This window comes from Pseudomassariella vexata (genome assembly GCF_002105095.1).
Source record: "Pseudomassariella vexata strain CBS 129021 chromosome Unknown BCR38scaffold_3, whole genome shotgun sequence".
Classification (NCBI taxonomy): Eukaryota; Fungi; Ascomycota; class Sordariomycetes; order Amphisphaeriales; family Pseudomassariaceae; genus Pseudomassariella; species Pseudomassariella vexata.
In genome coordinates, this window is record NW_024467958.1 from 2,220,084 (window position 1) to 2,247,103 (window position 27,020).

Here is a 27,020-nt window from a genome sequence, read left to right on the forward strand (position 1 = left end):
AGTTGAAAGTTGCGAGAAATTTCTTTTGTTGGTTCGTTCGATTACGGATAGATTGTGCTCCTAGGGGCACCAGAGCATACCCACGTATCGGAATCAAGTCAGGACGGTGGGACGGATCACCCCGTGCGTGGGAGGCGGGACGGAACGGATATCATCAGTCATTTCCAGTACAGAGTACTGGCGGGCGTCGCGTCGATATCTTCAACTAGGCGAAGATTTCCACTCACCAAAAAAAAACAAAAGATAGGCTGGCTGGTGTGATCGCGCTCTCGCTTTCTCGCCGTTTTTGGGTTTGCCAGTTGTGTAATGTGTGGAGTATCTGAAACTGTCGGAACAGCTTGAGGACACGGCCTGCATATCCATATTTTTTCTCGAAGAAAGAAACGGAGCGAAGGCGTTACTGTGTAAATATGGGGGAAAAGGTTTCCATCAGAACATAGTGCCCGGCTCAAAGATGGTCGGTTCGTACATTGATTAAATAAAATCTGCCGTCTATTCGGATGTAGTACTCGAATAGTCCAGTTTTGCCGGTTCGATCAAGTGATGCTGCGGGCGTGGGCCACCGGAATCAATGAAAATTAAAGTTGACTTTTAGGAACATGCGAGGGAATTGCGTGAATAACAATCTGAGACTTACCAAGTTATTCGGAAAAGACAGCCTTTATATATGCCACTAGTAGGCCAGTCTCACTCATAGTTATCTCGGAAGACCGGCACGCGCGCTGATGGCATAAGTAATGTTTTGATGAAATTGGCGCAGGGGAGGGGCTTACGGAAGCCAGGACTTTTCATTTCTTTCGACATGTAGCCGCAAACGTAGGCATAGAAACATATACGAAGGAGTTTGTTGCGTGGCGTCTGATCTCTGTCTCTCTGGAGAATCTTCGAAACGATTGGAATATCCCGTTCATTGTTACGAAGAGCAAGCAAACCAAATGTGCATCAGCTTTTCAATTTGGGAAATCTGGTAGATTGAACAGGGTTTAATAACTTGAATAGAGAACCATTCTCGAAGTCTGTATGTTGCCGTTTTAGCGGAACCAGGAGAAATGCACTTATCCAATGCATGCTCTGTGCCTCGCCGATTCAATATGCTACCAGGTGATTATTTGGTTGCTATGGGGAAGTGCTTTTCAATGGTTTGCTGGGTCAATGTTCGGAGCGGGAGGAAAGCTTTCTGGTGTTTTCTCCTTATACTAGACCTGAGAGCTGAATCCTGATTATATCTTTGCCAATTTTGTGAACTATAAAATTTAATGAGATGGCGGTTGTTGGCTTCCACCGAAAGGAGTGTTCCGTTGATAGAGGCGTAGGAAACTGGAGAGTAGAAACGGAGACCACGATGGCATATACCTATGATATGTCACTAACAGTCAATGAACGTTGCAGCTTTCAGAAGATCCTGTATACGGAAGGAACTTGGGAATAGCCAGAGATTTGACATACGTATGGCCTGATAACATGCAAGACTAGGACAAGTTCCTGATTCTGCATGAAGATTCGAGCGACTTGACTTGCTTGTTCATATGTGTCTCATGATGGCGCTGGCAGTGAAAACAGCATTGTTTCAGTTTCTTGCAGATACAGAGTTGGTTCAGATAGTATTTGCAGAATCTGGAGTAAATATACATATATATAGATACTCCGCTGGAAGTAGATACTGTGGTTCATGTTTATACATCTGTTCTGCCAACTGGATACACCTTTCGTAGAGCCCATGATACATGTCATGTCGTAAGAGAAAACGGATAGCCATGTTGGTACACATATATCGAAACGGTTCATCCATCATAGTAGATCTCAGCCATTGTTGTTAAACAAATTCCGTCGAGTAAATGTGAGCGGACTTGAAGGGGCAGGTCAGTCGACCCCAATCGAAGCTGGACTATCATAGGGCATAATCACATTCTTAGTTTGGAGACAAATGGTTTCAGGTGGCTTGCCCTTGTGTATGAACCTAGTAGATAAACCCGGCTTATCGCAGTAGGTATGTGAAGAGAATCCTAGCGTTTAGGAGCAACGACGGTCTAACACTGACAAGAGTCCATAGTAGAAAATTCCGGGATCGATGCTCTGGCATTGGCATGAGCAGAGAGGGAGTATTCAACCGCGCTTCTGCTATACGAATCAACCCAGACCTCTTTTACCAATAAATACGTAGATTGGCATGCCGCTTCTGGCCAGGCCTGAAATCAGCGGGGAGAGGCCAGTCTTCAGTCTACCCTCCATATATCAATCCTCCTAAAAGAGATAGTAACAACGAGGGGAGCTTATCAACGGACGGTGGAAGTGACTCATCTTCTGAGAAGTTGGCATTTATATGCCACGAGTTGTGACATGCGAAAAGAAAAAGGGGATCGTAGCAACTAACAACTTAACAAACAGCAGAGACCGGAGTTAACCTGCAGTTTTTCCTCCACTTATTTACAGCAACCATGTATGAGATGGATGAATCGTAGTGTAATTGGCGACCCACGGTCAATAGTAAGCACGTACGGCATAGGCACCACACATAATATCAAGCCACGTACAGTAAGTAGCTTTCAATGTGAACGGAGAGAAATGCAGAATATGTTTCCTACCAAATCATCCATCCATTCATGTACAAGCGTCCATCATCCTCTCGTACTCGCGCTACTTTTCTCAGGTTCTCAAATGCATCACAGTGAGCTCCATGTCGCTCCATCTTCCCACCGCCAAGATATACAATCCAAAAAAAACGCGCAACTGACTGACTGCTTTTCTTTCCCCTATTTAACTCGTCAGGAAAATTGCTATAGACAAAGTTCACGAATCATGCAACCCATCCACCAAGGGAGCAAGAGTCCGTACCCACCCTCACCACCGGCCGCCGCTGTGCGAGATAATCCTGAGAGCAGGACCAGTGGTAAAAGATATAGTTAAGGCTAAGGACCGAATCCAGAATGAGCCTACCACTAAACGGGAAACCAGAGCCAAAAAGTGTCAAAACTATACCACCGTGCTATAAACAGCTGGGACGGTGCGAGTCTGCTCCAACAAGAGCAATTTGAACCTTTGCTAAAGTGCGCTTAGAATCATGATAAACAATGTGCCAGGGAAGAAGGGGCAGGTATCAGGCGAAGAAGAGGTGCAGGAAAAGCCACCAACGCCGACAACGCCATTTGAACGCCGCCTTTCAAAATACTGATTCGAGATGGAAAATTGGCGACACTTGCAAGCCGACCAGTTTGTTGGATAGTGCTGAGTTAGAGCGGAAGGGCAAATATGTAGATATGGGGTGGTGGCCTATCATCGAATGACGAATGAGGCTGGGATGAAATATTGCTGTCGTCGGGGGGTCATGTTTCGCCTTCGCTAACAGCCATTGCCGAGAACGAGGAAGCCTTGGGCGGACATCTAGTTCCGCAGCACTGCGCCGTAGATGCTCATAAGTCCGCTGATGGCAGTGCCGACCAGGATGCCCTTGTAGCCACCGTAGACGGCGCCGTTGACGCGCGCGATAGATTCATCGTCGATCCAGCCGCCAAAGGTTGCTTTTTGGCCGTAGACGACGAATGAGATCAGAGCTTTGACAATGCTGAATGTCAACGGGTCAACATTGTAGGCAGGTGTGGTGCCGCGAGTCTTGCGACCTGGGGGTTGGGTGCCAATGGTCAAGTTGAGGAAGTAGCCCACGACGCTAGGAAGAACAGAGCTGGTGAATGACCACAGTAGCGCAGGCGACCAGAAAGACGACGTCAGCAACAGAAAGAGGTCCGGGATCATGACGGGATAGTCCTTGGTGCCGAGAAAGTTGATGGCCGGGATAGTAAAAGCGTAGCGATCCGGCAGCACCTCGTGACGCAAGAAGTAGAGCTCAAAAGCCGAGACGATAAAGAGCACTGACGTGACGGTCGACAGGCTCTCGCGCGTGGCATGTGTAGCTTCTGTGATGCCAGACTCCTTGTACAGAGTCGCGACGCGGTTCCTCACCGCCACTGTGGAGCGGTCGACGGCATTAGCGACGTCCGCTGGGGTTGCCGGGAGTGGGATGCGCTGGGCAAGAGAGAGCGCGCGGCCAGGGGTGCGGGCAACGGCGGTCGAAGTGCTTTCAGGCGTCTCATCATCCGATCTATCGCAACTTGTTAGCCTACGCGTCTTGTTATGCGACATCGAGCCTAAGTCGCGACTGGGACTTACTCGGGCGCGACGATATCCTCGATTGCTCGGGTGGTGCGGCGCCTTGCGATCCTCAATCTGCCTTCAGGGACGGGAGCTGCAACCTCGTCCTTGAACTGTTTGACGGGCGATCCTACGGTTCTGGCGCGACTCTGGAAGTAAGGGGCGAGTCTCGGGTCTGATGAGAACTGCGTCGAGTTCTCTGAGATATATTCATCGAGGGCAAGCTCGAGCTCCGGCTTTCGTTTTCCTTCGTAGCTGTTTCATGAGAATTCCAGTCAGTCGCTGTGTGTCTCAGTGCTGGCGAAGTCACAGCCATCGTGCTGCACGGTCTTGTTGTTGCAAGCGCATCCGATCTGACGATCCAACCACCATCCTTATAGCATGACTAAGAATAAGATATCACGCGATAAACTCAGATTCTCCATCTGAACATAGACGGGAAAACATTAAATTAGTGGGAAAGCAAGCCGTACGTACTTTGTCAATCCCGTATGCTGTGCAAGCTCCGTCAGTTCTGTCTTGCGCTGCCTCTGCAGCCAGCTGTTTACGCCCGACATTGTAGATGACGTGGCTTTCTGTGCGGATCGTAGTGGGTATCAACGTGGTCGCGTCAAAAATGCGACCAAGATGCAATGCTTCTTGAGGCAATATGGGTAAGTGGTCCGTATAATACTAGGAAATAGGCGATCCGTGATGGTGGTTACGATGGCTGGGCTCGTGTAAAAGAAGATTGGCGTCAGCGGACTGTAGGGGTGTGTTGCGAGTGCGAGTTCACACGGAAGCTAGGACAAGGTGCGTTGTTTATGTTTTCTTTTCGCGTGTTGTTTTGGGTAGGAACCAAGACTGGGGGAGCTGCGACGCTGCAGACTAGGCAAGCTGGGGGACTGACGGAGTGGAGTGGAGCGGAGGGAAGACGGCGAAATGGGTGGCTGGGAGCATTTGTGCGAAAGAAGCTCACGTCGTGTTGGTTGCTCTATTGGCCTATTGGGGCAATGACGGGCAAACCCTCTGTACCTTTTCTCCGTGTTAGCTTCCCAGTGTGTTGCATCCAATGACGCCCAGCTGCCGCATACAATATCCCTTGTATGCCTTGTATGTAGGTACCTAGACACAGAGGAGCTCTTGTTCCAATTGTGTAGCAATTGGGGAGGCTGGGGAGACCTCAGACGATCCCATGTTGAGGTCGTCAGTTCTGCGAAACAACTGTCAAAGTTGGACCGAGTTGTTTACTCGTATGTTGCGACAGTCTCCATGAACTGCTCCAGCGGTACATTACACACCACTTCAACGCCACCTAATTGCTCAAGTATCCGACACAGGGAGATCCCGTGAAAATTGCAGTGATAGCTACGCACATCTTCCCGGCTATGCACACAGCATGTCTCCAGGCCGTGGTCATTTGTAGACTGATCTTAATGTCTCAACGTATGCTCGGATTCTATGTATGCCATAGAGGAGTATACATGTTCTTCGCTATACCCAATGCCCTCACAATAACACACAGGCTATCCCAGCTCAACCAGAACCGCATGACCCACGTTATGATTCCAACCAACTCACAAACCTCTCCTCCCCTCTCTTCACTAACCTCACCGGGATGACCTTACTCCCGTGCATCTTAAGCGTAAGCAAACTAGTCGCAGATTTGATATCCTCTCTCGACTTGCCCTGCGCTTTCTTGTACACCTTGGCCTTCTGCTCCCTGCTCATGAGCTTCACCTCGTCGTCGCTAGCCCATTCATCTACCGCCAGCTCCAAACTGTATTTCTGAAATATAACACTGAGGGCCGCAACCATCTCGACCTGCGCTATGCGCCGCCCTAAGCAAGACCGCGCACCGGCCGAAAAGGGAATGTAAGAGCCTTGCGCGGGCCGGAAGAGCTGTGCACTCGTGTCCGGGCCGGCGAATCCGCCAAAATCTTCAGTGTCCGCGCCCTCGATGCAGTCGCCGTCGCTGGCCGTGGCTTCGGTGCGGTACCAGCGCTCGGGCACCCAGTCGTCCATGTCATTCTCGGCGCCCGTGATCTTGCTTGGTTTCGACGGCCAATAACGGGGGTTGCGCTGCACGGCTGCGACTGTGAGGCCGATGAACGTGTCTTGAGGAATGACAACCTTTTCCCCATCTCGAACAATGGCTTGGTCCTGCCCTGGGGTGACACGCTTCGGGATATCGACGACTGGGGGAACGATACGGAGTGTTTCGTTCATGCAAGCTGCCACCAGTGACGCCATCAGGGGGTTGATACACGACTCATAATCCCACTTCTGCGGGTCAGTATCGCCAAAGAGATTGTCCAGGTCTTTTTGGAGTGCACGTTGAACTGGCGGGTTGTTTGCGAGTTCGAGTAACGTAAAGTTCATGATGTTGGCTGTCGTTTCGTGTCCAGCAACCAACATGACAAATGCGTTTCCGATGATTTCCGAATCCGTAAGCGTGGCCCCCTTGGCTTTCTCGCCGTAGCTCGTCCTTACCAGTTGTCCCATTATGTCCATGCCGACCTCTTTGTTTCCCTGATTAACATCGTCGATTTTGTCGTGCAAGAACTCGTGCATAAACCCCATGCAGTTGTTTTGCGCCTCAGCCGCCTCCTTCGTCTTCTTGAACGGCAATCGGTCTGAAGTTGACCATCAGCTTCAAATTCATCCATAGCTAGACGCGATTACCTACTCAATATCCATCGTGGTACAATCAGCAGAATGATGATATTCTCCAACGACTTAGCCAAGGAATCGACGAAATTCATTGTATGCCCAGCTGGAGGGTGAAGCGTCGAGTATTTGACCAACTTTGGGTCGATGTCAGGCGGTAATTCTTCGACCGGCCAAAGCAGCTTCAAGCCGAATCCAATATAGCCAATGATGTGAAGCATTAGAGCCATTGTATCATGTTCAATCGTCTTGATCGTCTTGTTTCCCTTGTCATCGGGACCCAGCCACTGAGAAACTAAGCCTTGTGTCTGGTTTATCGACTCGTGGAACACAAGTGCCGCGTTCTTCTCGTTGAAAGAGGCCGAGGTGATCTTGCGATGCATGCGCCACTCTGCCCCCTCGGTTGTTACCACGTTTTCGCCGTATTGCGACAGGAGCTTGTAGGATTCGGTGGGCTTGGGGAACTGCTCGCGCTTTGATGTGATCTGGTGGATGACCTCGGCGTTTTCGGTATACAGAATGACTTGGCCTGGGGATATAACTATGAACGAGTCGCCTAGTTTCTCAAATATCCTGTGATTCTCGCGGTAGTGCCAGTCGGCTGTCAAGACCCTGCATTAAGTAGGTCAGTTGTCTGACACGAACTGCCATTGAAGGGGAAATCCTACACCTGGACATTTTCCCAATGTCTCCGTGGAAAGAGTTTCCACAAGGGCATGTAGATGAACCTGAATGCTTGCCCGGTCCAGTTGAAAGGGCTGCATGCTATACGCACGTTGTATCAGTCCAGTTGCCTGGGTTTTAACCGCAGCTGTAGCTTGCTGACTTACGAATAACATAGTAAGGCAAGCCTGTGCGCTTCGCGGCGGCTAGGTTGGATATGAAGCGAGTGAGGGTCCTGTAGATGCTGTAGGCGACCACTGCGCTCAACAGTAGCAGCACAGACAATGCCATATTCGATTACGGCCTCGTTCAATTGTAAAGACAAGCAGAAAGTGCTTTTGTTGTTTGAACGAATAAACTTCCAAGTGATAACCTTTCCGTCTCAGACTCGAGTCCTCGCACGCCAGGAGCTCCGTGTTTCAGCAGCGGACTCTCAAGCACACGCGGTGGGAGAAGCAGGACTTGATAACACTTGTTCAGCCCACACACAAGATACATGAGGAGACTCTTTGTGGGTGACCTGTTGCGAGAGTCTGGAAAACAGCTAGGTGGCCAACCGGAATGGCAAACGTGGACGGCATTTTGCCGCACAACTAGAGCCATTGTTGCTGGCATCTTGGTGAAGAGGGTGGAAGGTGTTCTTTGTGCTCGGGTACTCTGGTAGCCGTGCGCTAAGGCCGCTGATCCACGCCTATGGAATGACGCCGATTGATTGAGCCACTAACCTGAGGAAACTGGGTGATGACGGACTTTCCCAGACGACACCACACTATTCCTAATCACCGTAAAGACAATGGAAATGTGCTTCACCAGCACAATTTTATAATATTGCACTTGAATACTACCTACTACGATGCCTCAAATTAGTGGATGAGCGTTCGCATGGGTAAAGTGCCAAGCCATCCGCGGGATTCAATGCAGGAAGACCACATGGCAGATTAAGTGTGGCAGCTTTGCATTTAGTACGCATCATAAATATTACAGACTGCCGCAGGTTGACAGCTCTCCAGATGATCTTCCTAACGGCAATATCAGCATACCCTTCATCATATATCTGACCTTGATACCAGACTGCTCAATGAAGCAATGTTGTTATAAAGTACACAACTCTGTCAAAACAATCAAAGGAAAGTCTTTAACTACAAGGTATCTCCCGGTGGCACAACTTCCATCAGCCGCCCTACCGATGCTCATCCACAGATTCCTCCGAGGCCGAGCGCCCTAGCCGTCGGATCTTGCTTTACTTAGGTAGCCCATCCCAAGGGTTGTCTCGCAGTCGTATCTGGAAGGATTGCAACACCGGCAGCTCGACCGGAGAAGCAGAAAGCCAGATAGTGTCAATCCATATGGGCGGCTGAAGCCGCAATGCATCGTGTGTGGTCCAGACCCTTTTTGCTTTGCGCGAGAGCACTCATACTTCCAACGGATATAAAAATATGGCTCAATACTTGTTGAAGGACCGTGTTTAATCCCAGGATCCTAGCATTCTATACCCAGTCTTTGGAGACGCGAAATTTAGTGATAACTGGGACATGCGCTGGACTATTTTGTCCACATGATGTACATAAATGCCGGTTTGACGTGTGACAGATCATCAGACAACATCAACATTCTTTTAGCGAAGATGCTAGGTGCGGGCCATACGGCCTAGCCCGGCATGACACAAGGAATCAGCATTTTATTTGAACGCCCATCGATCCAACCCTACGCAACCTTAATACAACCTCCTCTCGATTCTTGACTTTCGTATTCTTGGAGGTGGAGCCGGAAGCAATCATGCCATTTTTCTCCAACATCAAGCGATTCCATCGCAACAATGTGTCAACACTGCGTCGGCAGCCCCTCGCAGAGATCTCGGGCGCGCTTGGCGACCTCGGCACGCTGCTGCCGCTCATGATCACCCTGGCCATCAACGGGTCGATATCGCTGTCTACGACGCTGGTCTTCTCGGGTTTCTTCAACCTGGCTACAGGCGTCGTGTTTGGCGTTCCGCTGCCTGTGCAACCTATGAAGGTATTTTCATTATCAACTAGGCAATTCTTGATGTCACATATTTAGAAACGTCAAAATTTGAAGACTAGTCAACTGATAGCACACTCAGGCCATCGCGGCAGCAGCAATAGCCTCCCGCGCCTCCCTGCGCGAGACCGTTGCAGCCGGCAGTGTAACCTCCATCATCGTTCTCTTCCTCAGTGTAACCGGCCTACTGCACTGGGTCACACGCGCAATCCCCATCCCCGTCATCAAAGGCATCCAATTCGGCGCGGGCCTCTCCCTCATCGTATCCGCGGGCTCCTCGCTCCTGCAGCCACTGAGCTGGGTTCGCAGCTGTCCCTTCGACAACCGTATCTGGGCCATCGCCGCCTTCCTGGCTCTCATCGCCACGCAGAAGCTGCCCCGTTTCCCGTACGCCCTCGTCGTCTTCGTCGTGGGTATTGTGCTCGCCATCGTGGTTCTGCTCACGGATTGCTGCTTTGATGATGCGCACCACCCGCACTTGCCTTGGTTTGGGATTTGGCGCCCGTTCGTGACGCTGCCTTCATGGAGTCCGGATGCGGTTGGTATGGGCATTGCCCAGTTGCCGCTCACGACGTTGAACTCGGTCATTGCTGCTAGTGCGTTGGCGGCGGACTTGCTCCCGGATCTGCCTGCACCAAGTGTGACGCAGCTGGGTATCAGTGTTGCGGTAATGAACTTGTGTGGTTGTTGGTTCGGTGCTATGCCCGTGTGCCATGGAGCCGGGGGAATAGCGGCGCAGTACCGCTTTGGAGCGCGCAGCGGGGCAAGTATTATTTTACTCGGGCTGTTCAAGCTGACCCTCGGGCTCGTTTTCGGTGAGACATTGCTCGATCTACTCGCTGGGTTCCCCAAGAGTCTGCTGGGAATCATGGTCATAGCCGCGGGCTTGGAATTGGCTAAGGTCGGGCAGAGCTTGAACCACGGAGCCTCCGACTTGTGGGAGTCGAGCGTGGAGAATAGCAAGAAGCACAGAAATGTTTCCGATGATGAGAGACTGGAGCGCTGGACCGTGATGCTCATGACGACGGCGGGCATTCTCGCCTTCAAGAATGACGCCGTCGGCTTCTTGGCTGGCATATTCTGTCATTGGGCTTATAGGGCTGCGGACTGGGTGCAGAGGAGGCACGGATCGAGATTGGAGAGGATGCCGTTGTTGGTCAGCTGAGGTTTGGGAGAGTTGTAGGCTTAAGTAAGAAGCTGCTGTGTCGATGTCATAGGGGTTACTGGGAACACGAGAATATGAGAAACGATTGATTAAATGTAGAAACTGGATCATGGGCCGCCTCCAGGATTGACAGATCGAGGCTCTCGTCGCCACTCATTAAAGTGCCGTGCTCGAGTCTAGGAGTATGACCTATTCCGACGAGAAGATCTTATGGCTGCAGCGTAGATCGATATAAAGTGGTTGCACTTTGAACAGTAGCAAATAGAGCCATTGTGTGCGCGAGTGGTATAATGAGCAAGTATTTACTGCCGCATTTGAATAGGTGGTTTGCCTAGACAGAACTAATCTAGAGCTTTATCTATATCATCGAACCGCACCTGAATATTCTGCTAGTAAATAATACTGGGAAAAAGGCAGCACGGCAACTTTTCCATGTTACAGTCACTTCACTTGGTTGTTTCTTTAGTTCTACTCGATAAACGGCGAAGCATACTGAAAAGGGGTAGGTACTACTTCTCGTCTGCTCATATCTTAGACAAAATCAAATTACACAACCTAACTTGAGCTCTACCGATTAGACACGCTCGCTTTGATAAGAAAGAAAATTCTTTGAACATGGAGATTTTTCTACATTGTAGCTCTAGATATTGCATCCGATACCAACACTCGACCTGCGAGCATTTGGAAGCCAAGAATCTGCAGATTTCAAATCGGATGTACAAAAAAGATGATTACACAACACTCCCAGGTTCTAAAGCAGGCTCATGTAGCTTCCTCTCCGTCTTCTCCAGAAAGCCTTCAGCCTGCATCTTCTCGACCTCACGCCCATGCTTCATCTTGATCCATCTCAACAACAAATTATTGAAAATCACAAACAACAACCCGCAAATCCCCAGCGCAGACCCTTCCACGATCGCTGTAATCTTAGCCATGATACTCCAATCTCCATCCGCCTGAGTATACACCGTAACCAACGTCGAGATCAGACCCGCAAGCCCGTTCATAGCGCCCGGCAAAAACAGCCGGTTCAGGAGCCACACGTAGTTCTTCCGCCAGCGCACGCTCAACCATACCATCCCTGTTGTGCCGGCAGTGCAGCACACAGCACCCACGATAACGAGGGGCACGTTCTTGACGCGGTTGAGGACGGCGTTGGCTGCGGAACTGGACCATGCCTCTGGATCGTCGGTCAGATCCTCGATGCTGGTGAAGGTGCCGGGCCAGACGACGAAGCCAGCTAGGAGAACCCAGGCGAAGAAGGAGACGAGGATGTTATGTAGCCGCGGGATGGTGTCGAGGCTGAGCAGCATCTCCATGTAGTGCGTCTGGAAGCTGGCGGCGGTCTGGAAGCCTGGGCGTGAAGGTTTAGTGGACTTGGTGGAGGGATGGCCAGACCTGAAGGAGACATTGCGGTCTGGTCTGCTTGTGTTTACAGGGCTGGCTTTGGTGTACCGGTCCTTTGCGTGGGAGGCGTTGCGGTGGACGTGATTGTAAACTTGCCCCCGTGACTCTTGTTGTTTGGTCGGGTATTTCTCAGGGAGAGTATCGGTGTTTGAAGGTAGATGTTCGGGTGCTGGGCGGGTGGTCTTAGACTCGGGGTCCCTTACTGGACGTGTGTCCTTCATTGATGCAGATTATATGGTACGGCCAATTGTAATGGATTTGACGGTGGTCCTTATATAATAATGATGTCCCAAGACGTCGAACCCGAAACACTACTTACTGTAGATGAGCTAACATGAGATATGAAGCTATAGCAAATTGATGTAGTGGAACACATAGGAGAACCTAGGTTGGTTTAGAACCTGGCACGCAAACCGTCTATATTTGCCAGAACGTCGCGAGTTGACATCACCCGACTCGTCCGTACCCTGCACTCATCACGTCAAACCAGAGTATCCTCTGGTTCCTAGGTTAGAATAGTAATATGGATAAGGACCAATCATAGGTCTGAGATAACCCGTACCAACGCCACGGTAGGATAGTTGCTGAAAAGAGCTAAGAGGCATTCGGCCAGTTACCAGAACTTGGCTAATGGTGGGATGAACCGTTGGCAGAACCCCTGTCCCAAGCTTGCCCGCACCATGACGTATAGGCCACCAAGTGAATGGTCAACTGGCGGCTGGATTCAACGCCGCTGCCCAAGAAACAACAGTCAAGACGGTCGCATGGGATTGTCTGTGAGTGTATGCAAGCACATAGTCTTCGAAGCTTACGAGCTCTTGGCAGAGGCCTGGACAACGAAAGATGTCTTCGAAGGATGAAAGTGTAAACGGTGCTGTAGCAAACGTATAGATTATGTACACCGAAACATGTCTCGCCCCCAATTAGGGATATTCCCAACTTTGAAACTATGCAGTGTAGTGAACACAACCAAGTGGGGATAACGCCACTACATTTCGAATAGCTCCTGTTATCGGAGGTGGGAAACTGCGAATGGGACGAGGTGTTTCTCACGTGTTTATCCATTCAGAGACTTGTAAAGGCCCGCTGACACAGCAGAATCATCGGGAGACCATGCGTACTCCGTTTTTCTGGTTGTTATTCGTCTTGAGCCTCTTGGATCTAGCACAATTTCTGGAGAACGACCAGTTGGTCGGATAAAAGACCGACTTCGAACCTGGGGAAGAGCGGTGGGTGAAGGAGGGGCTGGAAATGGCCAAAGCTCCCCCAAATTTACCGTCGGGCTCAAAAAGTCAAAACGCCGATGGGTATCGAGGTGAGAATCTTGAGCAGCCAATCGGCAGGCAAGACTTGCAACAAGCCCGGCAGGGATTCTGGCGCGGAGGTGTGGAATTGTCAGGCATTTTTCGACTTTGCGGTCGGTCGAGTCCGACAACTCTTGTCATTGACTGGACTCTCGACAATCGCCAACCCCCAACCAACTCTGCGGTACGTCGGCAATGAAGGAGCTGTCTGTAACTTGGACCAGCGATGACTTCGACCAACGCCGCTGCCGCCGACAATGGCGGCAGGTCGCCATCCGCTGCCCCACCGCCGCCCTTCGCTGCAGCGACCACCGCGACCACCGCGATGAACATCGATGATGAAGAAGGTTCGAATGCGAATGCGCCCCTTCAGCCAGGCCTTCACGACGACCACTTCATGCCTTCACCACCCACTGTATCCCCCCTCTCGACGCCCGCAGTCACGGCCGTTCATTCCATCAGTGGCGACAATGCTGCCGAGGATGAACTGCCCAAACTCTCCGATCAACATCCTACCACCAACCGACAAGCTCAGGATTTGGCCCACGTTTCTGCACACAGTTTCATGGTTGAACCAGATCCAGCCGAACTTGTTTCCCCTTCGACCGGCTCAGCCTCCGCTATGGATCTGGGCCACCCTCAATCGTTGATTCAATTGTCGCAGAACTTGCAGCAAGTTCAGAAGATGCAACATCAACTGCGTGCAGCCGTCGCGATCGTCGACGACGACGAGAGTTATCCAGCTGCAAACATCGGAATGATGTCGTCTCGGCATGAGTCTTTGGGGAGCGTAGATCCAAACGCTTATATGCTATCGTCTTTGGCGCAGGCCAGCGCTGCGCAGCTAGTCAACGACTACCCGATGGCCGTTGCCCCCTCCGAGATATCTCTACAAGCCTCCTACACGCAAGATAGTGATGTAGTCACGGGGAGTGGAGAAGTGGCCAGCGCTTCTGCCAGTGCTGGTCAGAGACTACAGCGACTGGAGTCCTTTGCCCGGATTGAGTTTAAGGATAGCACCTTCCAAATGACTACATATGAAGTCGTGATTGGCCGTGATCAGAAAGCCATGTTTCAAGCTCGCAAGGATGAGCGTCGAGAAGAGGCTTTCCAGCGCAGGATCGACGAGTGCGCAAGGCAAGGCTTGCCTCCGCCAACCCCCCTGGAAAGGAGCAGGGGCAGGTACAACAAATCCTACATCAGCGAAGAAGGAGGAATGCTGGGCCCCGAATCGGACGACGAGAATAATGCTCGCCCAATCAAGCGTCGGCGGCCGCTGAGCTCCGGAGGCCCTTCTCGTAATGGCGACATCCAGGGCCATAGCGAGGACCGTCCTGCTAAGCTCGATCGGCAGTATATCTCATTCACAGAAGGCGCTGCACCTGTCGACCTTGACACCATGGCCCCGTCGCACTTGCAATCGCATTTCCTCGGAATTCATTCCCCAGGACCTAACATCGCTGAAAAAACGAAGAAAATCTCGAGGAGACATATGAAGATTCAGTTTAACGAGAAGAAAGGGGTCTTCGAAGCCATCTCGCTCCATCGTAATGGGTTCTTCTGCGACGAAATACACCACAACAGCTTGGTGCAGCCCGTTACCCTGCGCAGTGGAGTTCGCCTGCAGGTTAAGGATGTCGAGATGATGTTCATTGTAAACGGCGTTGAGTTTGGCAAGACTGGTGCAGAGGACTTGCACGAAGAGGAGACTTCTAGCAAACGTTGTTCGGTTGGTGGGAAGGAGATGAGTTTCGACTTTGAGCATTCCGATCACCGGAAATTCAATGACACTAGTGACGAGCTCTCCGACGTTGAAAACGTGCCTACGCCTATTATTGGGTCTGATGGTGGCGAAGGTGAAATTGAAGAAGAGCGTCAGGGCGTGAACGAGCACGAGCATGAGCGCGAGCGCCAGCGTGAGCATGAAATCACTACGCTGATCGAAGGTAACGATCACAATGCTCCTGATAACAAGTCGGATATAATGGACGACGACCAGGACGCCCCGTGTGAACATGACGGTGATATTGTCATGCAGTCAGCGGAAGGAGATGACGGGCAACAGCTCGAGTTCATCTTGCCTCAGCTCCCTCGAAGGCGTGGACCAGGCAGACCGCCAAAAGACGGTATCATGTCCAAGAGAGAGCGTCGCTTGCTTAAGAAGCAGTTGATGGAAACTTCAAAGAAGACACTGCCACAAGAACCACCTGGCGAGAAGATCAAGCGTCCAGTTGGTCGTCCAAGAAAGAACCCGCTCCCCGAGGACGGTGACAAGCCAGAAAAACGCAAATATACCAAACGCAAGAGAGAAGATGGCGAAGAAGGATCCGATGGCGAAAGGCGCTCGAAGGAGAAGAAGAACGACAAGAAAGTCCGGCCCAAGTCTCCTCCTTTGGAGCTAAACCGGGAAGACTTCACCGAGGATCAGTTGCAGAAGCCGACCCGGAATTACTCTCTTCTGATTGAAGATGCCTTGATAGCAGGGCCTGCCGAAGGTCTGACCCTCAAGCAGATATACAAAAGGATCATGGCCAAGCACCCGTGGTTCTACTTTTCTGCAGAGACCAAAGGATGGGAAAGCAGCGTACGCCACAATCTTATTGGCAATGAGGCCTTTAAGAAAGATGACGAAACAAGCCTGTGGTCTCGTGTGCCCGGAATTGAGCTCGACGCAGGCAAGAAGCGTAAAGCAAATTCGCCTGAGGGACCCATGGGGCATTCGATTCTACCGCCTCACCTGCAACAGCAGCAGTACTTCCACGGTGGTAACTACATGCAACAAGGATCTTTGGACTTTACGCATGGATTGCCAGCACCTGCGTATCCTTCCAACAACCAAGCCCATGGAAGCTACCAGCCATCCGGTGCCCATGCTGCTCAGCAGTACAGCGCGCCGCCCGGCCAGCATGCATATGCAGGTCAAACTCCAGCGCCAGCTCCAGCACAGCCGCCGGTTGGGCTGGGTTCTTCTCTCCTCTCGAGACAGGCACCAGTACCGCAACAGAGTACCTACAGCTCTCCATATGCAAGGCCACCGCCCCCGGCCAACCAGGCTATCAAGACGGAAACCTCAGGTCCCAACCCACATGCCCCACCGGCAGCTCCCGTGTCACAGCCTACCAACAACTCGATCCCTCAGTCGCAACCACCGAGAGCTCCTACTATTCCCGCAGCGCTCAATCAACCAACGCTAACCCCAGAGATGCACAAAGCAATCGCCGAATTCAAGAATAATATGATGGCTATCCTGTCGAAACAGACGCCGAAAGCTAGTCAGATCATCGAAACGGCCGTCAACCGGGCGCTCGGCCTACCTGCGCAAGCAACGATACCGGGCTTTGAGAACGTGGAGAAGGCGCTCATTCCTGGTGTGCAGCAGATACTCAATGATAAGGCGAATAGACATCGTGGCACCACGTCGGCTACCCCAGCAGCCGCCAAGCAGTCGACTCCTATTCCCGTACCAAGCCGAAGCCCGGCCCCGGCAACAACAGTCGAGGCCGAAATCCAAAGACGTCTGAAGGCTGTCAAGGACAACATGGTCAATGCCCTAAAGAGCAAGATCAGCCAAGCCGAGGCTGTTGTCGACGCAGCCATCAAGCGTGCGCAAGGCTTGCCGAACGCGGTCCCCGTCCCTGGCTTCGAACCGGTTGACAAGCTAATTTTTGAATCTGCCACGAAAGCCATCAATGAAGTCCGCAAGAACTTTGCAAATCAACCGCCGTCAAGCCCCGCAGCAACACAAGCACCGTCGGCTCAACCATCGCAGCCATCGACTCAGGCTGCATGCCAGGTATCATCTGCGTCCCCAGCACTCGGCCAGACCTTGACACCCACCCCCTCAGCCACCACTGCTTTGTTGCAGGGGAACAGCACCGCGCCAGCTTCTTCTACGTCCGTAGCACCAGCTCCTGTCATCCCCGCGGCAACGGCTCCGACATCAACGCTAAGCAAACCCCCCATCCCAGCCGTGCCCAGACCAAATTTCACGCGTCCGTCGACATTTGGCATCGCTCGGCCTACCGCAAACCCGGTAGCTCGTCCAGCCCCGTTCCTCGTTCGCCAGAACTCGGCTTCTGCCACGCCCCCTCCACCTCACCCCGCTGGGCCAAGTACAACATCAGCTACCAACAATACTATTCCTAAACCAGCAACGGCCAGCCCGGCGCCGCCTCCGCCTCCAACAACGCAGCCAAGCGCTGGGGCGATTGAGCAGATTGTTGGGCAGAAACCGGCAATGGAAAGCTCGCAACTGCCAGCTCAACCGAGTGTCGGGGCTGTCGAGCACATTTCAAAACAAGCACTTGGGGGTTCTCAGGTACCGCTTACCCAACCGAGTGTCAGGCCTAGCGAGCAGGCTCCCGGACAGAAGCGAGCCATGGAGAGCCCCAGCAAACCCTTTGAAGTGAACGTAGGAGCATCGGGGCAAGTTACAGGAGAGAAGCAAGCCCACGACAACTCTGAAGGGGTTATGAAGCACTCCGAGCCTCAGAAAGTGGCCGTATCTTCTACTTGAGCTTGAGGCAGTGTGAACTACGGCGTATAGGATTGTATTTTCGGTCAAGCATGAAAAGCATATAGCATGGGCCAAGGGATATGAAGCTCAGGAGTTGACAGGCATGCAGTATTTACCGGTTGTTGCGAAATGTATCATACCGTTTGCTTTGCGGCATAATTCCCAAGCAACGGGCTCGGAGCGTTATCTTCAACCATGTCGGGCGAGTTGGAACTGTCGAGTATGTCCGGTTTGGAAGGGTTAGACACTCCAGAATGGCAGATGAGGTAGATGAGCAGGTGGCCTACTCACTCAAGTAGGGTTCATATGTGAAATTACAGGTTTGTTAGAGCCACTTTTTGGCTCGGAAGAATGAGTATACGAATAACCAACCAAAACAAGCGATATATAGATAGGGAGACAGCCAGCACCGCTGGGTGCCCTGACTAGTCAGTTTAGATGTCCAATGAAAACACATGATATTCCCCTAAGATCTCTGACCACATCTCGTGCTCCTTTCGCCAAGTGACAGCCAACCCGCTGGGTGTTGCCTATAAGGTCCAACATTGTGTGGAACAACGGCTGTGACTGGGAGTGGTACGTGGAGGTCAAGTTAACATCTTAACTCCTTGCCATACCCTGAAGTGAAGGTCAAGGCAACAAGCGACAATAAGCATCATGCCGTGCCAGATTCCATGCATTTTTCTCAGGCATTTCAACAGCATAGCCTGGCAGTCAATATTGAGCATCATTCCGCAGCTAGACTTGACAAAACGGTTGGTCAGACGATCAGGAGCCAGTTTGGCTTTTGCATATACTCGCAGGGCGTATTCCCGGGGCTATGGACATGGATACGAGCCAATACTGAACTTACGCACAAGAGCCTTGGGTTGTCTAGAGCTGCGGCGTTGCCGCCGATAATGCCGAAATGGTTGGTTGCTAGAGTCATCAACTTCCGATAACACCTCACACATATCTTAATCGCCCACATCCATGCATGCCACCACCAAGCGGCCATTGAGCAGTGCTTCCACCCTTTGTAAAAGTGGCTGGAGTGACTCAACCCGGGTCCCAGAGTATGAGTTCTGACTAAAGGGGAAACGGGGGTTTTCAGCGCGTTTACGGAGATTTATCCTGAATCAGGGAATGGACAGACTTGGCGAATTCGTCAAGATGAGCAATACTCGACTGCGCCACTCGTGCGAGGTCTGTATGTAGAAAGAAGAGTCGAGTCTACGACTGGAGCGAATCTTGAGACTGGGGTTGAGTGAGTCAACCGATGACTCCTGCTCGACAGATGCAGGACTCTGGATTCCATGGGCAAATTATCAGACCCTTCCCTGGTAATTTCCCCCTAGAATGATCTCGTAGTGCATCCAATTTAAGAAGTGAAGCATCCTCAAAGTTGCAATAACAGGAAGCTGCAGTCATCACGTGTATATCTTGGACAAAGCGGCAAATCACCGGTTATACTAGCGATTGCACCTGCTGCCCCACGCCCACAGTCAAAAATCTGTGGCAAGCGAAGGACAGCAGCCATCGCGAAGATCATCAAGAACACCAGAACAACCGCGAAGATGAGACCTATTCTTCTTTCTGGCCATGTAAGTTGTATCTGTGCCAAAATTTGCGGTCCATGTACTAATGTCTGCTAGGAACGGGCTCTGACCCAGATCAAGTTCGTAACGCCTAACTCGACCGTTTACCCCACCATAAACTGACCCTCTTCGCAGGTTCAACCCCGACGGCGACCTGCTCTTCTCCGTCTCCAAGGACCAGAATATCTGCGTGTGGTTCTCCCACAACGGTGAGCGACTAGGCACGTACAAGGGCCACCAGGGTGCCATCTGGACGGTTGATGTGGACCACACCTCGACCTTCATCGCCTCGGGCAGCGCCGACAACACCATCAAGCTGTGGGAGGTCAAGACAGGCAAATGTCTCAAAACTTGGGAGTTCCCGACCGCCGTTAAGCGTGTCGAGTTCAACGAGGACAGCACCCAGCTGCTGGGCGTTACCGAGAAGCGCATGGGACACTTGGGTACGATCGTCGTGCTCAACATCATTCCTGATGTCAACGCTGAGCAGAGCGATGAGAAGGAGTTGACTATTGTGTGCGACGAGAGCAAGGCTACTGTTGCCGGGTGGAGCTATCTGAACAAGTACATCATTGCTGGCCATGAGGATGGCAGTGTCAGTCAGTACGATGCCAAGGTAAGAAGCATCCATGCAGCGTCCCTCTTCCCGTCTTCCATGAGCTAGTCGTGCTGATAGTAGAACCCTCTAGACCGGCGAGCAACTAGACAACTTCCCCGTACACGAGCTCGGCATGCAAGTCACAGACCTCCAATGGTCCCCTGACCGGACTTACTTTATCACCGCATCCAAAGACAAAACCGCCAAGCTGATCGCAGCACGGGATCTCGAGGTCCTGAAGACGTACCCCGCCGATACCCCCCTGAACAGCGCCGCCATTACACCCAAGAAAGACTACGTTCTGCTAGGCGGTGGACAAGCCGCCATGGACGTAACAACCACCTCGGCACGCCAGGGCAAGTTCGAGGCGCGCTTCTACCACAAGATCTTCGAGGACGAGATTGGCCGTGTAAGAGGCCACTTCGGTCCTTTGAACACAGTGGCTGCCGATCCGACGGGAAAGAGCTACGCCAGTGGCGGTGAGGACGGTTACGTGCGCATCCACCACTTCGATAAGGGATACTTCGACTTTCTCTACGAGGTCGAGCGAGAACGACAGAACCAGAACCGACTGTAAATTCTTTCGTTCTCTTGCGAGGCAAACCGAATCGGTACGATTGGATGGGCGTGAGCGCGCGTGGCTGGCTTCAGGCGTTGGTTGTATGTAGTTAGCAAAATTCATTGCTCTTGCATCTGGGTCTGGCGTTGGTGGATTTTGGCCTTTTTTCTTTTTCTGCGAGGAAAGAAAAATTAAAAGGCAAAGCAGACTCGATCTAAAATTAGGCTGGGAAGAACCACTCCGGTATGTAGATGGAGTGGCGTTCTGACGGTAATAAAGATGGCTACCTACTTTTCTACCACTGAGGAGCCTATGTAAAGAAGCTTCTGATGCTCAATGAAGAAGCACCGAGATCCGATTTCGAGCCTGCCCGCCTGCCTCGGGCGAATTCATGCTTGCCTGCCTTGGAGCGTTACATCAGCGGAAAGGACAGACGGCAGAGCCAGGCCCCGAGGCACAATCGATGCTTACTTGTCCTCAAGCGTTGCACTAGTGGGTGGCAGACGGCCAACGTTATGGGTCTAGAAGGAAATGATAGCTGTGTAGAAACAACTCTGCCCCCAAATTTGAATGTATGGAATATTGAACCGAGAGCCCTTGCAGAGCCTTGGAACCTCGTGCCGCATAATGAACCCGCTTCTTACACTGAACAAGGCCCTGATGCTTGCTATTCAAAACCTCAAGTCAGTCAGCCAGTCAGTCAGTCCATCAGTCCCAGTGACCACCAAGACCGCTACCATTAGCACAATATTCACTGTGTACCTCGGCACATAATGACTCATGTCCAGAAGGTTTGTTCATTCCGCAACGCGCAAACCAGTACCGTACATTTTGCCATGAGCCAGTTCTAATAACCATCGTCACGCCTCGTCACCTTCAGACCTCACTTGGTTCCACATAGGCTTCCTAGTCGCCGCCCTTTGCTGTGTCTAGTACATAGGAGGAAGAGGTTCGTCAAATTGTCCATTGGAGCTCATCCAGGGACCTTTACAAAAAGCAAATCGCAAAAACTCAAACGCCGTCACCCGTGTCCCTTGGTGTTTTTCGCAACACTGTCATCTTGGCAGCCGAAACATTCTACCATGCAACAAGTCAAACGCAAGCTCAAAGCAAATACGGCTTGCTCCAGTCGTGTAGTCGTGTGACAGCCAAAACTTCCGTTTCCACCATGACAAAAAACTTACAGCGGCTCAACGGCTCACTTCTTCTTCCCCTTGCCCTTAGCCGCCTTGGACACCGAGGCAGACGTCGTTGATGCAACACTAGATGCCCGTGAAGAAGTGTTAGCGGAGTTTGCCTTGCTGCCCTTAACGTTATCAAGCGCCTTGTTCTGTTGTCATGTTAGCTGCCATTGCAGATTAAGTTGGACCGGCTCTTTACATACCTTGACACCGTTCTTCGTCTTCTTCTTTGCTGGAGCCATGCCAAGGATGCTATCCTCATCGTTCTCTTCGTCGTCGGGCTCGCGCTTGCCCTTGCCGTTGACACCATTCTTCGTCGGGTGAACGTCCTCGAATTCCTTCACAATGGTCGTGAGAAGCGTGGTGCAGCGACGGCTGATCTCAATCGGTGTACGGCTGAGGAAGAACCAGTCAAACCGGAACAAGGGGCTGTCGCGAATCTCATCGCGAATGCGCTCATGGATACCCTCCGTATCGACGCCATACTTGTCGAGCAACACAAGTAAGAAGCGATCCTCCTCTTCCGTATAAACCTTCTTGTTGGTCGTGGATACCGAATAGTTGATCTTCATCTGCTGCAGAGGCACTCGGTACTGCCCCATCTTCTTGCGGAGCATCTTGCGCTGGTGTTCCGTCTTGCTTCTACGCTCCTCGCCAGCGTCAATGACGGCTAGATACTTGGTGTAATCGGCAATCTCTGTATATCGTTGCCAGAATACCTTGGCGTAAGCCTTGACCTCGGCTGCCGTTTTGCTGTCGACTTCGTCCGCAATTCGCTCGAAGTTGTTCTTGCCGTATTTCGCAGATCCATTGATGAACTGCTGGAAATCACGCCTGTTCCAGTCACCGAAGCCCTGGCCCGACAGGACCATCTTCTCTTCCTGCTCTTCTTCAGTTAGTGCCACGGCGTCATCGATCTCTTGCTGATCGAGCGCACGCTCTGCCTCCCGCTCCGACAAATTCTCATCATCACCATCTGGCAACGGAATCTTGTATCCGATCTCTTTGCGATACCATGCCGTCTCCCGTTCCTGTAGCTCACGAAGTCTGGCAGGATAGAATTGATAGTCATGACACGGGGTTTGTCGTGGGGCCTTGGGAGCCTTGGGCTTGGCTTCGGCCTTGGTGCTGGTGCCGTAAATTGCTTGTCTGTAGAACTTATCGACGGAATATGACTGTTCTTTTCGCTCGCGTTTGGCGGGCTCGATCCAAAGTAAGGGGCCATCCTCCTTCTTTTTACCTCCGAAGGTCTCGCCGTTCCACTCGTACGCAGATTCCGAGGTGAATTTCTGTAGATCGTCAAGTCCAAGCTTCTCGTATCTACTGTTGAGCTCCTTGGTTCGATTTTCGCCCTTTGCTAGGATGGCTTCAATGTCATCGTCGTTTAGATCAGTCCCCTTTGCAGCCAATCCAGTGGCGCCTTTAGTCTGAAACACGGCTTCAGCACCATGCTGGATCATACTCAGGAGCTCGTCCTTGGCTGCAGGTCCCTTGGCACCGGGGTGAGCACGGCCTTGCTGGATGACAAGCTGGTCAAGACGGAGTTTTTGTGCAGCCCGCTCGAGAACCTTTTCCTCAATGGCGTGTTCGGTCACGAATCTGTATACGACAACCTGTTTGGTCTGACCAATACGGTGAGCTCGATCCATAGCCTGAAGATCGGCCTGAGGATTCCAGTCGCTGTCGTAAAGCACGACGATGTCGGCGGAAGTTAAGTTGATGCCTAGGCCACCGGCTCTCGTGGTCAGAAGGAAAATGAACTTCTCAGAACCAGGTTTGTTGTATTCATCGATGGCAGCAATACGATCCTCATGTGCTGTGCCACCATCGATGCGGCAGTACTTGTACTCTCGGAAAACGCAGTAGTCTTCCAGAATATCAAGCAAACGACTCATCTGCGAGAAAATAAGAACTCGGCTGCCCTGTTTCTTCATCCTGCCCAAGAGCTTATCCAGAAGTGCCATCTTCCCCGAATTGTAGACCAAGTGTTCGTCAGTTGTGTACGGTGGTCCAGGTTCGGCCCCTTCGAAGAGATATGGGTGGTTGCAGCACTTGCGAAGCTGCATCACGATGTTGAGCAGTCGAGTCTTGGATTCCCGCTTGCCGCCAGCACCATTTACAGCGTCGATATCCTTCTCAAGAATCTTCTGGTACCACTTCACCTGCATCTCCGCCATGCCGATGTAAAGGTTGATCTCCTTTTTCGGAAGTAAGCTCTTCTCCACATCGGCCTTGACACGTCGCAGCAAGAACGGTCGAAGCACACGGTGAAGTTGCTGGACCACTGTGTCCTGATCCTGGTCTTGGCCCGAGAACCATTGGTCAAAGGCTTCCGACTCACCGAAGACGTCAGGAAGCAGGAAGTTGAGAAGCGCCCAGAGCTCGTGAAGGTTGTTCTGCAGAGGCGTTCCTGTGATGAGAAGTCGGTTTCGTGAGTTGAACATACGAATAACTTGCGACAAGGAAGATTCCTCGTTCTTGATCCGATGTGCCTCATCAATGATGATGTATTCCCAAGCAAACTTCTTCAGATGGGACTTCTCTCGAAGGATCATTTCGTAGCTGGTGATGCAAACGTCGAACTTCTCGTCGATGAGGCGTTCATTGATCAGATTGTGTCGCTCCTCCTTGGCGCCTTGCAGAACGAGAACGTTGACCTCGGGCGTCCATCTCTCAAACTCGCGCTTCCAATTGTCGAGGGTGGACTTCGGCACCGTAATCAGATGGGGACCCTTGATATCCATAATATGTCGCAAGTAACCCAAGAATGAAATGGTTTGTAGAGTCTTGCCCAAGCCCATCTCGTCCGCAAGAATACCCGAAATACCGTTCTCGTGTAAGGATATCATCCAGTTGAGGCCAGCAACTTGATAGTCTCTCATGGTGCCCTGAATGAATGGGGGTGATTCGCGGAACACGGTTTCCGCCGAGCCTCCGACTCTTTCATCCTTCAATAATTCAGCGTCTTCTTCAGCTTCCGTACGGCGTCCGCGGCTACTGCCTGCGCCACCTTGGCGGGAGCCCTTTTTTCCGGCCTTGCTGGCTTCCTCATTCTGGCGATCGATCTCGACCATGATCTCGCGGATCTTTGGGTTGGGATTCGTCTCGATGAAGTGTCGAAAAAGATCCGTCAATCCCAGGAGGTAACGGAACCTGCGAATGCTATCGTCTTCCTAAGGTTGGATCGGGTCAGCAACGCCATTCCACGGGCTTCGCGCAGAGCAGAGCTGCATGCAAACGACGAAATACGCGCTGGGCATGCCAAGTTCGCATATTCAGCAGAGTTTTACCCAGCTCAACCTGTTATCAGTAGAGAAGATTGGAAAGAGCGACTTTACCTTTGACTCGCCCAATGCGTCGTGTTTCTTGCCGAAGATGCTTCTGCGTAGCTGGTTTGCCTCTGATCGCTTCTTGCGGCCGTCCAACATGTGGTCCCCAGCAACACTACTTGCTGTCGTGTTGGGATTGGTGTCGGAGTCAGTGTAGTCGGGTGTCTCATCAACCTCCTGATTACCAAGTTAGCATCGGATGTAATGGTTTGTAGCTTGTAAGTGAGGGCCCGTCGCGAGACGGCGCCTCGAAATGAAGGGCATAATCTGTGCGGACTTACCATTTCGTCGGCGTGTATAACAGGCTCTGCGGCATCCGACATGGAGGTGTCGGTGTCAACAGCGCTGGGCCGTGATCGTGAAGGAGCCATTGTGTGATGTGGTTGTCGCTTCTGTGAACACTCAACGCGACTTAGACGCGCTCGGTGTAAGTGGTGACGCGATCCCTCAAAATGCTTGAGATGGTGCCAAATGATGTTTCTTGATGGCCTGGAATTTTTGGGGAGGGAAAGTGACCAAACACGGCAAGAAAGTCGAGAATGATCGAGCTGACTGGAGGTGATGGGGTAGAGGTCAGGAAAAAGAGAGAGTGGGCTTGTTCAGAATCTCGAACAACTCTAATCCTCCCAATAAGGCCTAGCGGCATTGAGAAGTAAGGATTTTGGACTAATTGGTGAGCACGGCCTTGGTTTTTCCGACCGTTCCTGCCCCAAGCTCCTATTACCCGTGGACAACACCTAACGAAGGGGAGGAGCATTCAAAGGCTACGCTATTGCCCCCACTATCCAGACGTAAAGGAGGCACTGCCGACTGAATTCACTTCAAACCCACCAACGAAGGGTCAAATCTAGGCCTTGAAACCACATGACATTGGCAGGAGTGTTTCTGGACATTACTTGGCTATAAACTGTTGTATACTCTATACTAGGACTATACACCCGGCCAACTGGCGACAAGTCAATGTGCATCTAGTTGCTTAACACATATTCACCTCGATTAAAGTCTCGCAACTACTATGTGGTAATGGATTTCAAAGTCGCTTTTCAAGTTGTACATGGCAGTCTCAAAAATTTGGCTGTTAAGGTTGCAGGCTTCAATCTGATTGTGCTAGGCAAACGCCCAGCATAGGATGAGCTACATTCCAGACCTGCACAAGAACAACTCGTCTCCCACTCGTATTCATAAGTACAGGCTTAACCACGAGGTGTTTATCTGTGAGCTGTATCTGTATTTAGTTTAGACTGGCTTAGGTACATCCGAAGTGACTATAGTCATGGGGACTATTATCTATTAGGATCAATGCATAGACGACAAAGTGGCAGAGCAGAGTGATTTTCTTAACCAAGATGTTTCGGTAGATTTAGGTTTAGATTGAGATCGATTAAGGGCATAAATCACTCGACGTGTTATCATTCATCTTAGTCTTGAAGACCTACAACATGTGGGACTGTATCCGGCATCTCCCCCGTTCAAATGCCTCCAATGCCAATCTGCGGACCCGACTTCCGAAAATACTTGACAAAAGGCTTCAACATAATATGCGAGCCAACTATATCGCAGTCAACCACTTTATGCCTCGGAAGCCTGGTGACTCGTTTATAGCATTAGGAAACTGATGTGACTTTGATACTCAAGTCTATGGCGAACCCCGGTCTTTAATATTTAAAATCACTGTAAGTCAGGAACCGGCGGCCAAGCACGGTCCATCGGTACATAGGTCCGCCGGACGGAAATGACGTCGGCCAATTGTTTCGCACCTCGCTTCGGCGACCGTATCGCTGGGACAAAGACTTTCAATGTACTGAATGTCAACAGTCAAATCGACCTTGGTGCTCGTCTTTGATGCATCTAGTTCTCTAGTCTTCCCCGACGACTCTATGCAAGAGTAGTCATCCCCAAGATTGAGTTATGGA

At 51.4% G+C, this 27,020-nt stretch overlaps 8 protein-coding genes across 8 annotated transcripts; 4 read left to right on the forward strand and 4 right to left on the reverse strand.

Moving 5' to 3' along the window:
- The first annotated feature begins 2,334 nt into the window (after window positions 1-2,334).
- BCR38DRAFT_138499 (uncharacterized protein) lies at window positions 2,335-2,986 on the forward strand. Its single transcript, XM_040853613.1, has one exon. It carries the CDS (start codon window positions 2,440-2,442, stop codon window positions 2,902-2,904), a length of 465 nt encoding a protein of 154 aa, XP_040719056.1. The 5' UTR covers window positions 2,335-2,439; the 3' UTR covers window positions 2,905-2,986.
- Window positions 2,987-3,378: 392 nt separating this feature from the next.
- Window positions 3,379-4,792, reverse strand: BCR38DRAFT_507955 (uncharacterized protein; the record flags this gene model as incomplete). The annotated part of the gene is made up of 3 exons (XM_040864962.1): window positions 4,621-4,792; window positions 4,162-4,398; window positions 3,379-4,093 (listed from the first exon to the last, which is right to left on the reverse strand). Exons 1-3 carry the CDS (start codon window positions 4,698-4,700, stop codon window positions 3,379-3,381), a joined length of 1,032 nt encoding a protein of 343 aa, XP_040719057.1. The 5' UTR covers window positions 4,701-4,792.
- Window positions 4,793-5,493: 701 nt separating this feature from the next.
- BCR38DRAFT_424287 (cytochrome P450) lies at window positions 5,494-8,079 on the reverse strand. The gene is made up of 4 exons (XM_040859643.1): window positions 7,623-8,079; window positions 7,461-7,557; window positions 6,812-7,404; window positions 5,494-6,758 (listed from the first exon to the last, which is right to left on the reverse strand). The coding sequence occupies exons 1-4, from the start codon at window positions 7,744-7,746 to the stop codon at window positions 5,683-5,685; spliced, it is 1,890 nt and encodes a 629-aa protein (XP_040719058.1). The 5' UTR covers window positions 7,747-8,079; the 3' UTR covers window positions 5,494-5,682.
- A 1,152-nt stretch (window positions 8,080-9,231) lies between these two features.
- On the forward strand, window positions 9,232-10,639 carry BCR38DRAFT_334662 (uncharacterized protein; the record flags this gene model as incomplete). The annotated part of the gene is made up of 2 exons (XM_040855337.1): window positions 9,232-9,468; window positions 9,557-10,639. 2 exons carry the CDS (start codon window positions 9,232-9,234, stop codon window positions 10,637-10,639), a joined length of 1,320 nt encoding a protein of 439 aa, XP_040719059.1.
- A 605-nt stretch (window positions 10,640-11,244) lies between these two features.
- Window positions 11,245-12,609, reverse strand: BCR38DRAFT_424291 (uncharacterized protein). The gene has a single exon (XM_040859644.1). The coding sequence runs from the start codon at window positions 12,262-12,264 to the stop codon at window positions 11,371-11,373; it is 894 nt and encodes a 297-aa protein (XP_040719060.1). The 5' UTR covers window positions 12,265-12,609; the 3' UTR covers window positions 11,245-11,370.
- Window positions 12,610-13,573: 964 nt separating this feature from the next.
- BCR38DRAFT_406672 (uncharacterized protein) lies at window positions 13,574-17,863 on the forward strand (the record flags this gene model as incomplete). The annotated part of the gene is made up of 1 exon (XM_040858077.1): window positions 13,574-17,863. The coding sequence occupies one exon, from the start codon at window positions 13,574-13,576 to the stop codon at window positions 17,861-17,863; it is 4,290 nt and encodes a 1,429-aa protein (XP_040719061.1).
- A 1,556-nt stretch (window positions 17,864-19,419) lies between these two features.
- Window positions 19,420-20,615, forward strand: BCR38DRAFT_336050 (WD40-repeat-containing domain protein; the record flags this gene model as incomplete). Its single annotated transcript, XM_040855427.1, has 4 exons — window positions 19,420-19,446; window positions 19,498-19,520; window positions 19,576-20,056; window positions 20,130-20,615. The coding sequence occupies 4 exons, from the start codon at window positions 19,420-19,422 to the stop codon at window positions 20,613-20,615; spliced, it is 1,017 nt and encodes a 338-aa protein (XP_040719062.1).
- A 1,180-nt stretch (window positions 20,616-21,795) lies between these two features.
- On the reverse strand, window positions 21,796-25,478 carry BCR38DRAFT_336207 (SWI/SNF family of DNA-dependent ATPase; the record flags this gene model as incomplete). The annotated part of the gene is made up of 4 exons (XM_040855433.1): window positions 21,796-21,927; window positions 21,982-24,951; window positions 25,117-25,284; window positions 25,389-25,478. 4 exons carry the CDS (start codon window positions 25,476-25,478, stop codon window positions 21,796-21,798), a joined length of 3,360 nt encoding a protein of 1,119 aa, XP_040719063.1.
- Between the last annotated feature and the right edge of the window lie 1,542 nt (window positions 25,479-27,020).

Excerpts from the sequence above, each read along its gene's own strand:
- BCR38DRAFT_424291 (XM_040859644.1), bottom strand. The coding sequence starts at position 12,264 with ATGAAGGACACACGTCCAGTAAGGGACCCCGAGTCTAAGACCACCCGC.
- BCR38DRAFT_138499 (XM_040853613.1), top strand. The coding sequence starts at position 2,440 with ATGAGATGGATGAATCGTAGTGTAATTGGCGACCCACGGTCAATAGTA.
- BCR38DRAFT_424287 (XM_040859643.1), bottom strand. The coding sequence starts at position 7,746 with ATGGCATTGTCTGTGCTGCTACTGTTGAGCGCAGTGGTCGCCTACAGC. Across the intron at positions 7,405-7,460 it reads CATTGGGAAAATGTCCAGGT|GGTCTTGACAGCCGACTGGC; the intron begins GTAGGATTTCCC and ends TACTTAATGCAG. Across the intron at positions 6,759-6,811 it reads TGTACCACGATGGATATTGA|ACCGATTGCCGTTCAAGAAG; the intron begins GTAGGTAATCGC and ends GGTCAACTTCAG.